This window comes from Salmo trutta, chromosome 18 (genome assembly GCF_901001165.1).
Source record: "Salmo trutta chromosome 18, fSalTru1.1, whole genome shotgun sequence".
Classification (NCBI taxonomy): Eukaryota; Metazoa; Chordata; class Actinopteri; order Salmoniformes; family Salmonidae; genus Salmo; species Salmo trutta.
The window spans coordinates 1779414-1797002 of NC_042974.1; the positions used below are offsets into that span (position 1 = coordinate 1779414).

General features: G+C 44.1%; 1 protein-coding gene across 3 annotated transcripts in view; it reads left to right on the forward strand.

Annotated features, from left to right (window-relative positions):
- polr3a (polymerase (RNA) III (DNA directed) polypeptide A) overlaps positions 1-17589 on the forward strand; it is a 68009-nt gene that overhangs the window by 42467 nt on the left and 7953 nt on the right. For 2 of the 3 annotated variants that reach the window (XM_029697484.1, XM_029697486.1), the window contains 6 exons: positions 3703-3738; positions 4503-4589; positions 9512-9594; positions 9970-10140; positions 12085-12178; positions 15670-15762. In XM_029697484.1, the coding sequence (XP_029553344.1) occupies positions 3703-3738; positions 4503-4589; positions 9512-9594; positions 9970-10140; positions 12085-12178; positions 15670-15762 (564 nt within the window). The remainder of the gene's footprint in view (positions 1-3702; positions 3739-4502; positions 4590-9511; positions 9595-9969; positions 10141-12084; positions 12179-15669; positions 15763-17589) is intronic. The other variant, XM_029697485.1, reaches the window with a different exon arrangement.

Here is a 17589-nt window from a genome sequence, read left to right on the forward strand (position 1 = left end):
ATAAGGGCTCAATACACTGTCTGATACTATCAACAGATGACTGTTTTTCTATCTTGTCATTTAATATATTTCCACTAATATTTCTTTATGCTATTTAATCCTTTATAATTGTTTTATGTTTAGGAATACAGCAAATCATTTTACCTGCACACCTGGCTGGTTATATTATTATTATTATTATTATTATATTTTTGGTTTCTACTTTGTCAGAAGAAGCTGTAACTGGACTTTATTAATGACTATAACTCTATTACTAATCACCTGGCTGGTTATATTATTATTATTATCTGTTAGTTTCTGTTAGAAGCTGTAACTGGACTTTATTAATTACTATAACTCTTATTACTAATCACCTGGCTGGTTATATTATTATTATTATTATTATCTGTTAGTTTCTGTTAGAAGCTGTAACTGGACTTTATTAATGACTATAACTCTATTACTAATCACCTGGCTGGTTATATTATTATTATTATTATTATCTGTTAGTTTCTGTTAGAAGCTGTAACTAGACTTTATTAATGACTATAACTCTATTACTAATCACCTGGCTGGTTATATTATTATTATTATCTGTTAGTTTCTGTTAGAAGCTGTAACTGGACTTTATTAATTACTATAACTATTACTAATCGAGTTTACAAATCAAGTTGATCAAATGGAAACACTGTAGTGTTTTATTGTAAAGGGAATGAAAATAGGCTACAGGCCTACGTTTTTTCTAGGACTTAATAGAATTATACAAAACAACATATCCTTGACGATCCATCTAAACAACTAGTGAGTTTTTTGCTGTTGATTTGATTTATTTCCACAAGCATTTCTTTATGCAATTTAATCCTTTATAATAGTTTATGCACTATTTATCAAGCATGTTTGTGCTCCTTGCGGGTTGAGATGCATCTGATATGCATCTAAAGGGGACGCCCAGCAACGTTCTCTAGCGGGTACTGATAGGCTGAAAGGCCAGGCAGTTCTAGTGTTAATGAACTGTGCAATGAGACCTCCGTGTTCTAGGATTCCTCCTAATGAAGACGTGTCCCATGAGACCTCCGCGCTCTAGGATTCCTCCTAATGAAGACGTGTCCCATGAGACCTCCGCGCTCTAGGATTCCTCCTAATAAAGACGTGTCCCATGAGACCTCCGTGCTCTAGGATTCCTCCTAATGAAGACGTGTCCCATAAGACCTCCGTGCTCTAGGATTCCTCCTAATGAAGACGTGTCCCATGAGACCTCCGTGCTCTAGGATTCCTCCTTTTAAAGACGTGTCCCATGAGACCTCCGCGCTCTAGGATTCCTCCTTTAATAACGTGTCCCATGAGACCTCCGTGCTCTAGGATTCCTCCTAATGAAGACGTATCTCATGAGACCTCCGTGCTCTAGGATTCCTCCTAATGAAGACGTGTCCCATGAGACCTCCGTGCTCTAGGATTTCTCCTAATGAAGACGTGTCCCATGAGACCTCCGTGCTCTAGGATTCCTCCTAATGAAGACGTGTCCCATGAGACCTCCGTGCTCTAGGATTTCTCCTAATGAAGACGTGTCCCATGAGACCTCCGTGCTCTAGGATTCCTCCTAATGAAGACGTGTCCCATGAGACCTCCGTGCTCTAGGATTCATCCTAATGAAGACGTGTCCCATGAGACCTCCGTGCTCTAGGATTCCTCCTAGTGAAGACGTGTCCCATGAGACCTCCGTGCTCTAGGATTCCTCCTAATGAAGACGTGTCTCATGAGACCTCCGTGCTCTAGGATTCCTCCTAATGAAGACGTGTCCCATGAGACCTCCGTGCTCTAGGATTCCTCCTAATAAAGACGTGTCCCATGAGACCTCCGTGCTCTAGGATTCCTCCTAATGAAGACGTGTCCCATAAGACCTCCGTGCTCTAGGATTCCTCCTAATGAAGACGTGTCCCATGAGACCTCCGTGCTCTAGGATTCCTCCTTTTAAAGACGTGTCCCATGAGACCTCCGCGCTCTAGGATTCCTCCTTTAATAACGTGTCCCATGAGACCTCCGTGCTCTAGGATTCCTCCTAATGAAGACGTATCTCATGAGACCTCCGTGCTCTAGGATTCCTCCTAATGAAGACGTGTCCCATGAGACCTCCGTGCTCTAGGATTTCTCCTAATGAAGACGTGTCCCATGAGACCTCCGTGCTCTAGGATTCCTCCTAATGAAGACGTGTCCCATGAGACCTCCGTGCTCTAGGATTTCTCCTAATGGAGACGTGTCCCATGAGACCTCCGTGCTCTAGGATTCCTCCTAATGAAGACGTGTCCCATGAGACCTCCGTGCTCTAGGATTCATCCTAATGAAGACGTGTCCCATGAGACCTCCGTGCTCTAGGATTCCTCCTAGTGAAGACGTGTCCCATGAGACCTCCGTGCTCTAGGATTCCTCCTAATGAAGACGTGTCTCATGAGACCTCCGTGCTCTAGGATTCCTCCTAATGAAGACGTGTCCCATGAGACCTCCGTGCTCTAGGATTCCTCCTAATGAAGACGTGTCTCATGAGACCTCCGTGCTCTAGGATTCCTCCTAATGAAGACGTGTCCCATGAGACCTCCGTGCTCTAGGATTCCTCCTAATGAAGACGTGTCCCATGAGACCGCGCTCTAGGATTCCTTCTAATGAAGACGTGTCCCATGAGACCTCCGCGCTCTAGGATTCCTCCTAATGAAGACGTGTCCCATGAGACCTCCGTGCTCTAGGATTCCTCCTAATGAAGACGTGTCTCATGAGACCTCCGTGCTCTAGGATTCCTCCTAATGAAGACGTGTCCCATGAGACCTCCGCGCTCTAGGATTCCTCCTAATGAAGACGTGTCCCATGAGACCTCCGCGCTCTAGGATTCCTCCTAATGAAGACGTGTCCCATGAGACCTCCGCGCTCTAGGATTCCTCCTAATGAAGACGTGTCCCATGAGACCTCCGTGCTCTAGGATTCCTCCTAATGAAGACGTGTCTCATGAGACCTCCGTGCTCTAGGATTCCTCCTAATGAAGACGTGTCCCATGAGACCTCCGTGCTCTAGGATTCCCCCTTTTAAAGACGTGTCTCATGAATACTGTGACTAGAAATGCATCTTTTAACGTAAAGAGCTTCTCTAAACATTAAAAGCATCTCTAAACATGTATTATCATTTATAATGTATGTTGTTCTGAAAGGTTTTGTGTATAGTGTTACTGTTTCTTCATCAGTACATGCTGTGTAGTCCAGAGGGTTATTTGAAGGTATATTATGTCTGTTTGTGATTAGTCTCTCTAGGCAGATGGGTTACCTCCCATTTTAACAATGTTCCATCATACACTGTCAGGGTCTTGAAGTTCTGATACTGGTTGATGAGGACAGAAGCCTGAAGTATTGTCATCGTTATTGTAGGAATATTCCCCCTTTTGTATATAAACTTTTAATTGGAATGTTAAAAGTCAGGTCAGTACAGGAGTCAAGGACTTCTACGACAACTTCTGGTTTCAAATGAATAGGCCTGTCCCTTATCAGTTAATTAACTGATTTCAAGATAGCAATAATCACCTTTTTTCATTCGTTTAGTTTATTTGTTGTTTGTAGTCATTACCATATTTGAATGATGAGTAATGTGATCGTCCGTGCGCGCACACAGAGTTGATTAATGAGCATGTGGTGAGGTTGATCCAGTTTGCTCTCAGCGGTTTCTGTCTACTTTGTCTCCCTCGTCAAGGCCTTGACAGACACGGGCTCAGAGAAGTATATGGAGGTACACTGTCTAATGTGCATCATGACTAGGTAATGGTGTGACACTAACCTTGTGACAACAGCACCGTTTCAACACTGCATTCAGTCAGTTGGTCAATTCTAACGTTTGGCTTTTTCAATGTGTCTCCCCATGTTTGGATTAAAGTTCTAATCAGGCAAGGGTTGAGTCGTAGTAGGGGTTTAATTTGATCAAATAAATGTTGTCCATATTTTAAATACATTTATTGTAGAATGCATCCACAGTTGATTTGAATGTATTTTACTAATCATGTAAGAGTTGCATCGTTCTAGGGTTTTGATCAACATAATGTTTTTGGCAGGTTTGATAAATGGATTGTAGAAGACATCCACTATAAATGGAATGAGTGTTTTCTCTTCTGTGATGTTACTGTCTGTCTTGCACAGCCTGACCTAGTGCGTAGTGCTGTGTTGAAAGACCAGTTTACACTGTGCAGCTCTGCTGGTGTGTTGTGTGGAAGCATGATCTCCTAACAGTTCTCTTGATTTACCAATGTCTGTACACTACATTATGTAATAAGTAACCCAGGGGCAGAAGTGGTTGAAGAGACATCACTTTACAACCATCACTTTACAACCATCACTTTACAACCATCACTTTACAACCACTTTACAACCATCACTTTAGAACCACTTTACAACCATCACTTTAGGGAATCTCTCTCCCTTTATCTATCACTGTCTCTCTCACTCTCTCCCTTTATCTCTCCCTGTCCCTCTCTCTCTTTCCTTCTCTCCCAACCAAAGGAGATCAAGAAGTTCATCAAGGCTACATCTGAGAAAATCAAGAAGACCAGGGACAAATATGGCATCAACGACAATGGCACCACAGAGGTAGACCTTTTCATCCTTTACATTTAACACAGTCACATTGACAATGACATCTCTTTTTCAAGCAGTCCATCCAGGATTTAGCTATTTCCTTTATATCATGCGAGCACTTGCAAATTTGACCCATCACTGAACTATTACTGCATAAAATCAAATCAAATCAAATCAAATTTATTTATATAGCCCTTCGTACATCAGCTGAAATCTCAAAGTGCTGTACAGAAACCCAGCCTAAAACCCCAAACAGCAAGCAATGCATGTGAAAGAAGCACGGTGGCTGGGAAAAACTCCCTAGGAAAAACTCCTGAGAAAGGCCAAAAACCTAGGAAGAAACCTAGAGAGGAACCAGGCTATGAGGGGTGGCCAGTCCTCTTCTGGCTGTGCCGGGTGGATATTATAACAGAACATAGTCAAGATGTTAAAATGTTCGTAAATGACCAGCATGGTCAAATAATAATAATCATAGTAATTGTCGAGGGTGCAACAAGCACGTCCGGTGAACAGGTCAGGGTTCCGTAGCCGCAGGCAGAACAGTTGAAACTGGAGCAGCAGCATGGCCAGGTGGACTGGGGACAGCAAGGAGTCATCATGCCAGGTAGTCCTAGGGCTCAGGTCCTCCGAGAGAAAGAAAGAAAGAAAGAAAGAAAGAGAGAATTAGAGAGAGCATATTTACATTCACACAGGACACCGGATAAGACAAGAGAATACTCCAGATGTAACAGACTGACCCTAGCCCCCCGACACATAAACTACTGCAGCATAAATACTGGAGGCTGAGACAGGAGGGATCAGAAGACACTGTGGCCCCATCCGATGATACCCCCGGACAGGGCCAAACAGGCAGGATATAACCCCACCCACTTTGCCAAAGCACAGCCCCCCACACCACTAGAGGGATATCTACAACCACCAACTTACCGTCCGAAGACAAGGCCGAGTATAGCCCACAAAGATGTCCGCCACGGCACAACCCAAGGGGGGGGCGCCAACCCAGACAGGAAGACCACGTCAGTGGCTCAACCTACTCAAGTGACGCACCCCTCCCATGGACGGCATGGAAGAACACCAGTAAGTCAGTGACTCAGCCCCTGTAAAAGGGTTAGAGGCAGAGAATCCCAGTGGGAAGAGGGGAACCGACAAGGCAGAGACAGCAAGGGCGGTTCGTTGCTCCAGCCTTTCCGTTCACCTTCACACTCCTGGGCCAGACTATACTTAATCATAGGACCTACTGAAGAGATAAGTCTTCAGTAAAGACTTAAAGGTTGAGACTGAGTCTGCGTCTCTCACATGGGTAGGCAGACCATTCCATAAAAATGGAGCTCTATAGGAGAAAGCCCTACCTCCAGCCGTTTGCTTAGAAATTCTAGGGACAATTAGGAGGCCTGCGTCTTGTGACCGTAGCGTACGTGTAGGTATGTACGGCAGGACCAAATCGGAAAGATAGGTAGGAGCAAGCCCATGTAATGCTTTGTAGGTTAGCAGTAAAACCTTGAAATCAGCCCTTGCCTTAACAGGAAGCCAGTGTAGGGAAGCTAGCACTGGAGTAATATGATCAAATTTTTTGGTTCTAGTCAGGATTCTAGCAGCCGTATTTAGCACTAACTGAAGTTTGTTTAGTGCTTTATCCGGGTAGCCGGAAAGTAGAGCATTGCAGTAGTCGAGCCTAGAAGTAACAAAAGCATGGATTAATTTTTCTGCGTCATTTTTGGACAGAAAGTTTCTGATTTTTGCAATGTACAGCTGTGTGTCGTCCGCATAGCAGTGAAATTTAACATTATGTTTTCGAATGACATCCCCAAGAGGTAAAATATATAGTGAAAACAATAGTGGTCCTAGAACGGAACCTTGAGGAACACCGAAATTTACAATTGATTTGTCAGAGGACGAACCATTCACAGAGACAAACTGATATCTTTCCGACAGATAAGATCTAAACCAGGCCAGAACTTGTCCATGTAGACCAATTTGGGTTTCCAATCTCTCCAAAAGAATGTGGTGATCGATGGTATCAAAAGCGGCACTAAGATCTAGGAGCATGAGGACAGATGCAGAGCCTCGGTCTGACGTCATTAAAAGGTCATTTACCACCTTCACAAGTGCAGTCTCAGTGCTATGATGGGGTCTAAAACCAGACTGAAGCGTTTCGTATACATTGTTTGTCTTCAGGAAGGCAGTGAGTTGCTGCGCAACAACTTTTTCTAAAATTTTTGAGAGGAATGGAAGATTCGATATAGGCCGATAGTTTTTTATAATTTCTGGGTCAAGATTCGGCTTTTTCAAGAGAGGCTTTATTACTGCCACTTTTAGTGAGCTTGGTACACATCCGGTGGATAGAGAGCCGTTTATTATGTTCAACATAGGAGGGCCAAGCACAGGAAGCAGCTCTTTCAGTAGTTTAGTTGGAATAGGGTCCAGTATGCAGCTTGAGGGTTTGGAGGCCATGATTATTTTCATCATTGTGTCAAGAGATATAGTACTAAAACACTTTAGTATCTCCCTTGAGCCAAGGTCCTGGCAGAGTTGTGCAGACTCTGGACAATGAAGCCCTGGAGGAATACCCAGATTTAAAGAGGAGTCCGTAATTTGCTTTCTAATGATCATGATCTTTTCCTCAAAAAAGTTCATAAATTTATTACTGCTGAAGTGAAAGCCATCCTCCATTTGCGAATGCTGCTTTTTAGTTAGCTTTGCGACAGTGTCAAAAAGAAATTTCGGATTGTTCTTATTTTCCTCAATTAAGTTGGAAAAATAGGATGATCGTGCAGCAGTGAGGGCTCTTCGATACTGCACGGTACTGTCTTTCCAAGCTAGTCGGAAGACTTCCAGTTTAGTGTGGCGCCATTTCCGTTCCAATTTTCTGGAAGCTTGCTTCAGAGCTCGTGTATTTTCTGTATACCAGGGAGCTAGTTTCTTATGACAGATGTTTTTAATTTTTAGGGGTGCAACTGCATCTAGGGTATTGCGCAAGGTTGAATTGAGTTCCTCGGTTAGGTGGTTAACTGATTCTTGTCCTCTGACGTCCTTGGGTAGGCAGAGGGAGTCTGGAAGGGCATCAAGGAATCTTTGGGTTGTCTGAGAATTTATAGCACGACTTTTAATCTTCCTTGGTTGGGGTCTGAGCAGATTATTTGTTGCAATTGTAAACGCAATAAAATGGTGGTCCGATAATCCAGGATTATGAGGAAAAACATTAAGATCCACAACATTTATTCCATGGGACAAAACTAGGTCCAGAGTATGACTGTGGCAGTGAGTAGGTCCAGAAACATGTTGGACAAAACCCACTGAGTCGATGATGGCTCCGAAAGCCTTTTGGAGTGGGTCTGTGGACTTTTCCATGTGAATGTTAAGTCACCAAAAATTAGAATATTATCTGCTATGACTACAAGATCCGATAGGAATTCAGGGAACTCAGTAAGGAACACTGCATATGGCCCAGGAGGCCTGTAAACAGTAGCTATAAAAAGTGATTGAGTAGGCTGCATAGATTTCATGACTAGAAGCTCAAAAGACGAAAACGGCATTGTTTTTTTTTTTGTAAATTGAAATTTGCTATCGTAAATGTTAGCAACACCTCCGCCTTTGCCGGATGCACGGGGGGTTTGGTCACTAGTGTAACCAGGGGGTGAGGCCTCATTTAACACAGTAAATTCATCAGGCTTAAGCCATGTTTCAGTCAGGCCAATCACATCAAGATTATGATCAGTGATTAGTTCATTGACTATAACTGCCTTGGAAGTGAGGGATCTAACATTAAGTAACCCAATTTTGAGATGTGAAGTATCACAATCTCTTTCAATAATGGCAGGAATGGAGGAGGTCTTTATACTAGTAAGATTACTGAAGCGAACACCGCCATTTTTAATTTTGCCCAACCAAGATCGAGGCACAGACACGGTCTCAATGGGGAAAGCTGAGCTGACTACGCTAACTGTGCTAGTGGCAGACTCCACTAAGCTGGCAGGCTGGCTAACAGCCTGTTGCCTGGCCTGCACCCTAAACAGTAAGAGCAATGCAATATTACCATATAAAACTGTCTAATCACTACAAAATAAGGGCTCACAATTTTAACCGATCACCGCAATTTTACCACATAAAATGATTAAATCAACCAACTTTTCCCCGTCAAAGCTTTTTTGTGACAATTTAGACCAAAAAACACACATGCCTTACAGAGAAATAATTTACACAGTCAAGTATGTGTCCATTAGACTATCTCAGTGTAAATTAGGGCTGTCCCCGACAAAAAAATCCTCTTCTTTCGACCAATCAATTAGTCAACATTTTTAAACATGTATTTTTCCATATATAGACACACCCTATGTGTTTTCATAAAATCAACTATATGTGCATTAAGCTTGTCCTATGCTTTAATCGCACTGTTTGATGAAATAAGATACAAATGCCTCAAGAGGGAACCAGAGATCAAGATAACCAGAAGGAAAAAACCTTAACATGACTCAACCATCATCTTCCCGCAAACTTCTTAAAATGTCTACCGATCTGCGTGCCAGTTATGGTTTTCATATGCACGTTTTTCGTGGAACAGTTTTATTTAATTTATTATAACGTCTTTGTATCTCAAAAATTATTGTCATGGGGCAGCTTCATGAAATGGGTGTCCATGGCCGAGCCTAAGGTCACCATGCGCAATGCCAAGTGTGGAGTGGTGTAAAGCTCGCCACCATTGGACTCTGGAGCTGTGGAAACAGGTTCTCTGGAGTGATGAATCACGCTTCACCATCTGGCAATCCGACGGATGAATCTGGGTTTGGCGGATGCCAGGAGAACGCTACTTGCCCTGTAACTGTAAATCTCAGTGTAAATCCTCTTGCTCACGGTCACTCTCTCTGTCTCTCGCTCTCTCTCGCACTCTCTCGTACGCTCTCTCTCTCGTGCTCTCTCGTGCGCTCTCTCTGTTTCAGCCCAGAGTTCTGTATCAGTTGGACCGCATCACTCCCAGCCAGCTAGAGAAGTTTCTGGAGACCTGCAGGGACAAGTACATGAGGTACTGTATCTGTGGTGGTCACTGCTCACAGATGGTTGTGTCTGTGGGGGTCACTGCTCACAGATGGTTGTATCTGTGGGGGTCACTGCTCATAGAAGGTTGTGTTAATGGAGTGATAAGTAACCTTGCTTGAGACTTGGAAGACTTGTGTTCGATCCCCAAGCTAATGCCTAGGAGAATCTTGGGAGACTTGTGTTGAACCCCCCCTGTAGGACATACTATTCCCATTGATCCTATGTCTCAATCCAATCTGTCTGAATACTTTTGTTAGCTCCCCAAACGAATGCTTAGTCCTTTAGCTCAGCGGGTCAACCCGGGTTTGAACCCCCGGTAGGTAACACTTTACCCATTCATCCTACATGTCTGTGTCCCCAGAGCTCAGATGGAGCCGGGCTCAGCAGTAGGAGCCCTGTGTGCCCAGAGCATTGGGGAGCCTGGCACCCAGATGACCCTGAAAACCTTCCACTTTGCTGGGGTAGCCTCCATGAACATCACCCTGGGGGTCCCACGCATCAAGGAAATCATCAACGCCTCCAAGAACATCAGGTGGGTCGGCGGTCAAAGCCCTTATTAAGCTCCTTTTTAAATGGCTTTAGGACAGGAGGATTCAGATCTGAGCCTGGAGGTCCAGAGTACTGCTGGTTTGCTGTTCTAAATGATCATTCATTGTACCCACCTGGTGTCCCAAGTCTAAACCAGTATTTGATTAGAGAGGAAGAATGTTAAAATCAGCAGTGGAACTGGCTTCCAGGTCCAGATGGACCTGGTTTAGGATGGTCAGTCAACATCAGATGTGAGTCAGAGCTGGACTTGGAAAAGTCTCTCTTAATCCTCTCGGTTTTCTCTCCAGACGATTATAGTAGAAGGATCATGAAGGTTTGCTCATTGTTACAAGTTACTAGGAGAAGTTCAGATTCAATCCATTTCACCCTGAAGCATAAAACCTAAACACAGAAAGATAAATGGTTTTTGTCCAAATTCTTCCTCGTCTCCCTGACTGAACGGGAATACGGCTGAATCCCAAATGGCATCCTATTCCTTACACAGTGCACTACTTTTGTCCAGAGCCCTGTATAGGGAATAGGGTGCTGTTTGGACCCAGCAGGGGTCCTTCAGAGCGGACCGCCGGGCGCCGTGTTCCATTAGCTCTGATTGGTGTCTGCTTCTACATGACTAGACAGCCAAGAAGGTTCTTCCAATCACAGTGTCCAGCTGTGATGTCCCCCTGTCAGCTGGTAGTTATTCTGCTCCGTGTCCTAATCACACGGCCCGGAGAGAATCCTGGAGAAGGAATGAATACACCTTAGGAACGCGAGAGAGAGGGAGAGAGGTTCAGAGAGGGGGAGGGAGGGAGAGAGATTCAGAGAGAGGGAGCACAAGAGCGAGAGAGATTCAGAGAGAGGGAGCAGAAGAGCGAGAGAGATGAAGAGCGAGGGAGGGAAAGGGAGCAGAAGAGCGAGGGAGCAGAAGAGCGAGGGAGAGAGAGGGAGCAGAAGAGCGCGGGAGGGAGAGATTCAGAGAGAGGGAGCATAAGAGCGAGGGAGAGAGGGAGAGAGAGAGGGAGCAGAAGAGCGAGAGAGATTCAGAGAGAGGGAGCAGAAGAGCGAGGGAGGGTGAGAGATTCAGAGGGAGGGTGAGAGATTCAGAGAGAGGGAGCAGAAGAGCGAGGGAGGGTGAGAGATTCAGAGATATGGAGCAGAAGAGCGAGGGAGGGTGAGAGATTCAGAGAGAGGGAGCAGAAGAGCGAGAGAGATTCAGAGAGAGGGAGCAGAAGAGCGAGAGAGATTCAGAGAGAGGGAGCAGAAGAGCGAGGGAGAGAGATTCAGAGGGAGGGTGAGAGATTCAGAGGGAGGGTGAGAGATTCAGAGGGAGGGTGAGAGATTCAGAGGGAGGGTGAGAGATTCAGAGGGAGGGTGAGAGATGTGAGAGATTCTGAGGGAGGGTGAGAGATTCTGAGGGAGGGTGAGAGATTCTGAGGGAGGGTGAGAGATTCTGAGGGAGGGTGAGAGATTCAGAGGGAGGGTGAGAGATTCAGAGGGAGGGTGAGAGATGTGAGAGATTCTGAGGGAGGGTGAGAGATTCTGAGGGAGGGTGAGAGATTCTGAGGGAGGGAGGGTGAGAGATTCTGAGGGAGGGAGGGTGAGAGATTCTGAGGGAGGGAGGAGATTCTGAGGGAGGGAGGGTGAGAGATTGAGGGAGGGAGGGTGAGAGATTGAGGGAGGGAGGGTGAGAGATTGAGGGAGGGAGGGTGAGAGATTGAGGGAGGGTGAGAGATTCAGAGGGAGGGTGAGAGCAGGAGAGCGAGGGAGGGAGAGAGATTCAGAGAGAGGGAGCAGAAGAGCGAGGGAGGGTGAGAGATACAGAGATAAGAGAGGCTGAATCTCAAGCCAGTTGTTTCGCCAAACAATGAGCAGTACCCATCCATTTTAAATGCCACTCTATTCAGAATGACACAAACCTTTTAAAAGGCTTCTTTTGTGTTTCCATCAGCACACCTATAATCAGCGCTCACTTGGATGTTGACGACGATGCAGACTTTGGCCGACTGGTGAAAGGGAGGATTGAAAAGACCCTTCTGGGAGAGGTAGCTAGCTATTCAACATGTTTTATAGCTACTCTACAGGTACAGTCTGTCACCACTGTAAAGTCCCCTTTTCTCCACAACATAATGAGTCAAGGTGGAATGATTCCCACTCTGCAGGTTGCTGTGTATTGTGTTGTTTTGAATGTGTGTGATTCTGTCATGCGCAGCACTACAGTTCAATAGTACATGATGTGAAAGAAGTAAGAATGCTTATGGATCACTCTCATTCCATCCATGGTTCCATAGAATGCTGACAGGCTCTCACATTCAAATCAAATCAAATTGTATTTGTCACATGCGCCGAATACAACAGGTGTAGTAGACCTTACAGTGAAATGCTGAATACAACAGGTGTACACCTTACAGTGAAATGCTTACCAACAAGCCCTGAACCAACAATACAGTTTTTTAAGAAAATACCCCCAAAAAAGTAAGAGATAAGAATAACAAATAATTAAAGAGCAGCAGTAAATAACAATAGCGGGGCTATATACAGGGTGTTACGGTACAGAGTCAATGTGGAGGCTATATACAGGGGGTACCGGTACAGAGTCAATGTGGAGGCTATATACAGGGGGTACTGGTACAGAGTCAATGTGGAGGCTATATACAGGGGGTACAGGTACAGAGTCAATGTGGAGGCTATATACAGGGGGTACAGGTATAGAGTCAATGTGGAGGCTATATACAGGGGGTACCGGTACAGGGTCAATGTGGAGGCTATATACAGGGGGTACTGGTACAGAGTCAATGTGGAGGCTATATACAGGGGGTACTGGTACAGAGTCAATGTAGAGGCTATATACAGGGGGTACTGGTACAGAGTCAATGTGGAGGCTATATACAGGGGGTACTGGTACAGAGTCAATGTGGAGGCTATATACAGGGGGTACAGGTATAGAGTCAATGTGGAGGCTATATACAGGGGGTACTGGTACAGAGTCAATGTGGAGGCTATATACAGGGGGTACCGGTACAGAGTCAATGTGGAGGCTATATACAGGGGGTACCGGTACAGAGTCAATGTGGAGGCTATATACAGGGGGGTACCGGTACAGAGTCAATGTGGAGGCTATATACAGGGGGTACTGGTACAGAGTCAATGTGGAGGCTATATACAGGGGGTACAGGTATAGAGTCAATGTGGAGGCTATATACAGGGGGTACTGGTACAGAGTCAATGTGGAGGCTATATACAGGGGGTACCGGTACAGAGTCAATGTGGAGGCTATATACAGGGGGTACCGTTACAGAGTCAATGTGGAGGCTATATACAGGGGGTACCGGTACAGAGTCAATGTGGAGGCTATATACAAGGGGTACTGGTACAGAGCCAATGTAGAGGCTATATACAGGGGGTACTGGTACAGAGTCAATGTGGAGGCTATATACAGGGGATACAGGTATAGAGTCAATGTGGAGGCTATATACAGGGGGTACTGGTACAGAGTCAATGTGGAGGCTATATACAGGGGGTACTGGTACAGAGTCAATGTGGAGGCTATATACAGGGGGTACCGTTACAGAGTCAATGTGGAGGCTATATACAGGGGGTACTGGTACAGAGTCAATGTGGAGGCTATATACAGGGGGGTACTGGTACAGAGTCAATGTGGAGGCTATATACAGGGGGTACCGTTACAGAGTCAATGTGGAGGCTATATACAGGGGTACCGGTACAGAGTCAATGTGGAGGCTATATACAGGGGGTACTGGTACAGAGTCAATGTGGAGGCTATATACAGGGGGTACTGGTACAGAGTCAATGTGGAGGCTATATACAGGGGGGTACTGGTACAGAGTCAATGTGGAGGCTATATACAGGGGGTACCGGTACAGAGTCAATGTGGAGGCTATATACAGGGGGTACAGGTATAGAGTCAATGTGGAGGCTATATACAGGGGGTACCGGTACAGAGTCAATGTGGAGGCTATATACAGGGGGTACCAGTACAGAGTCAATGTGGAGGCTATATACAGGGGGTACCGGTACAGAGTCAATGTGCAGGCTATATACAGGGGGTACAAGTACAGAGTCAATGTGCAGGCTATATACAGGGGGTACCGGTACAGAGTCAATGTGCAGGCTATATACAGGGGGTACAAGTACAGAGTCAATGTGCAGGCTATATACAGGGGGTACCAGTACAGAGTCAATGTGGAGGCTATATACAGGGGGTACAAGTACAGAGTCAATGTGGAGGCTATATACTAGGGGTACAAGTACAGAGTCAATGTGGAGGTTATATACAGGGGGTACCGGTACAGAGCCAATGTAGAGGCTATATACAGGGGGTACTGGTACAGAGTCAATGTGCAGGCTATATACAGGGGGTACCGGTACAGAGTCAATGTGGAGGCTATATACAAGGGGTACTGGTACAGAGTCAATGTGCAGGCTATATACAGGGGGTACCGGTACAGAGACAATGTGGAGGCTATATACAGTGGGTACCGGTACAGAGTCAATGTGCGGGGGCACCGGTGTTGAGGTAATATGTACATGTAGGTAGAGTTATTAACGTGATTATGGATAGATAATAACAGAGTAGCAGCATAGAAGGGGGGGGGGGCAATGCAAATAGTCTGGGTAGCCCTTTGACTAGATGTTCAGGAGTCTATGGCTTGGGGGTAGAAGCTGTTTAGAAGCCTCTTGAACCTAGAGTAGGCGTTCCGGTACCGCTTGCCTTGCGGTAGCAGAGAAACCAAGGCTAAAACAAGTCTAACTTAGCTGACATGGACTGCGTGCATTGATCAGTGTTTCATTTGTCACTTCAGTGTAGAAGTGAATGTTGAGCTCTAATGAGAATTTCCCTCTGTTATTGGTGTAACTATCTGACAGACAGTCGAGCTTTGCTAGCTGTTCTTTAGCCTGAGCTCCGCTAGCTGACCTTTAGCCTGAGCTCCGCTAGCTGTTCTTTAGCCTGAGCTCCGCTAGCTGGCCTTTAGCCTAGCTCCGCTAGCTGGCCTTTAGCCTGAGCTCCGCTAGCTGGCCTTTAGCCTGAGCTTCGCTAGCTGACCTTTAGCCTGAGCTCCGCTAGCTGGCCTTTAGCCTGAGCTCCGCTAGCTGTTCTTTAGCCTGAGCTCCGCTAGCTGGCTTGAATACTGAGCACTATCTCTCACCTCACAGGATGTCTGTTCATTATTCAAGGATTAGTATTGAAACTTTGAAACTTTGATTGCTTTTTATAGTTACAAATAATAATCTCATTTCCCCTGCCTTTTCAAAGTTTAATGTAACTATTAGGATGGCATTTGGACTATAATAATCCAGCAGAGATTTTACCAAAAACAACCCTGTCATTTCAAATACACAATGCACAACCCATAACACTCGGTTTGAAATACTGGCTACTGCAAAACACACTGTTTACTGTATACTTACTGTGTACTTGAAAATACAATAACACCGTGCTGCCATGACAACAGAAAATCAATGTTTGTCGTTTGACTTAAATGATTGAATACATATCAGACTCTTTCCCTGACAGATTTCAGAGTACATTGAAGAGGTGTTTTTGCCAGACGACTGTTTCATTCTGGTCAAGCTGTCACTGGAGAGGATCAGACTGCTGCGACTAGAGGTACCAACATAGAAATACAGCCACTATTCTAGTCATTCTATGACTGTTCCATTCATTCTATTTCTATATTATTCTATGACGATCTATTCCTTATTTTTCGTGACTATTTATAGTCATTCTATTTCTATTTGACTATTCTATTCATTCTAATTCTATGACTTTTCTATTACTCTAATTCTATGACTATTCATTCTTATTCTATGACTATTCTATTCATTCTTATTCTATGACTATTCTATTCATCCTTATTCTATGACTATTCTATTCATTCTTATTCTATGACTATTCTATTCATCCTTATTCTATGACTATTCTATTCATCCTTATTCTATGACTATTCTATTCATTCTTATTCTATGACTATTCTATTCATTCTTATTCTATGACTATTCTATTCATTCTTATTCTATGACTATTCTATTCATCCTTATTCTATGACTATTCTATTCATCCTTATTCTATGACTATTCTATTCATCCTTGTTCTATGACTATTCTATTCATCCTTATTCTATGACTATTCTATTCATTCCTTATTCTATGACTATTCTATTCATCCTTATTCTATGACTATTCTATTCATCCTTATTCTATGACTATTCTATTCATCCTTATTCTATGACTATTCTATTCATTCTTATTCTATGACTATTCTATTATCCTTATTCTATGACTATTCTATTCATCCTTATTCTATGACTATTCTATTCATTCTTATTCTATGACTATTCTATTCATTCTTTTTCTATGACTATTCTATTCATTCTTTTTCTATGACTATTCTATTCATTCTTATTCTATGACTATTCTATTCATCCTTATTCTATGACTATTCTATTCATTCTTATTCTATGACTATTCTATTCATCCTTATTCTATGACTATTCTATTCATCCTTATTCTATGACTATTCTATTCATTCTTATTCTATGACTATTCTATTCATCCTTATTCTATGACTATTCTATTCATTCTTATTCTATGACTATTCTATTCATTCTAATTCTGACTATTCTGTTCGTTCTAATTCTGACTTCGTTCTAATTCTATATGACTATTCTATATGACTATTCTGTTTGTTAGATTCAGACTATTCTATTCATTCTATTGACTACACTATATTACAAAAGTATGTGGACACCCCTTCAAATTATTGGATTTGGCTATTTCAGCCACACCCGTTGCTGACAGGTGTATAAAATTGAGCACATGCAATCTCCATAGACAAACATTGGCAGTAGAATGGCCTTACTGAAGAGCTCAGTGACTTTCAACGTGGCACTGTCATAGGATGCCACCTTTCCAACAAGTCCGTTTTTCAAATGTATGCCCTGCTAGTGCTACCCCGGTCAACTTTAAGTGCTGTTATTGTGAAGTGGAAACGTCTAGGAGCAACAAAGGCTCAGCCGCTCAGTCACAGAATGGGACCGCCGAGTGTTGAAGCTTGTATCACGTAAAAATCGTCTGTCCTCGCTTGCAACACTCACTACCGAGTTCCAAACTGCTTCTGGAAGCAACGTCACCACAAGAACTGTTCGTCGGGAGCTTCATGAAATGGATTTCCATGGCAAGAGCAGCCGCACACAAGCCTAAGAACAATGACAAGCGTTGGCTGGAGTGGTGTCAAGCTCGCCGCCTTTGGAATTTGTAGCAGTGTAAACGCGTTTTCTGGAGTGATGAATCACGCTTCACCATCTGGCAGTCCGACAGACTAATCTAGGTTTGGCGGATGCCGGGAGAACGCTACCTGCCCCAATGCATAGTCCCAACTGTAAAGTTTGGTGGAGGAGGAATAATGGTCTGGGGCTGTTTTTCATGGTTCAGGCTA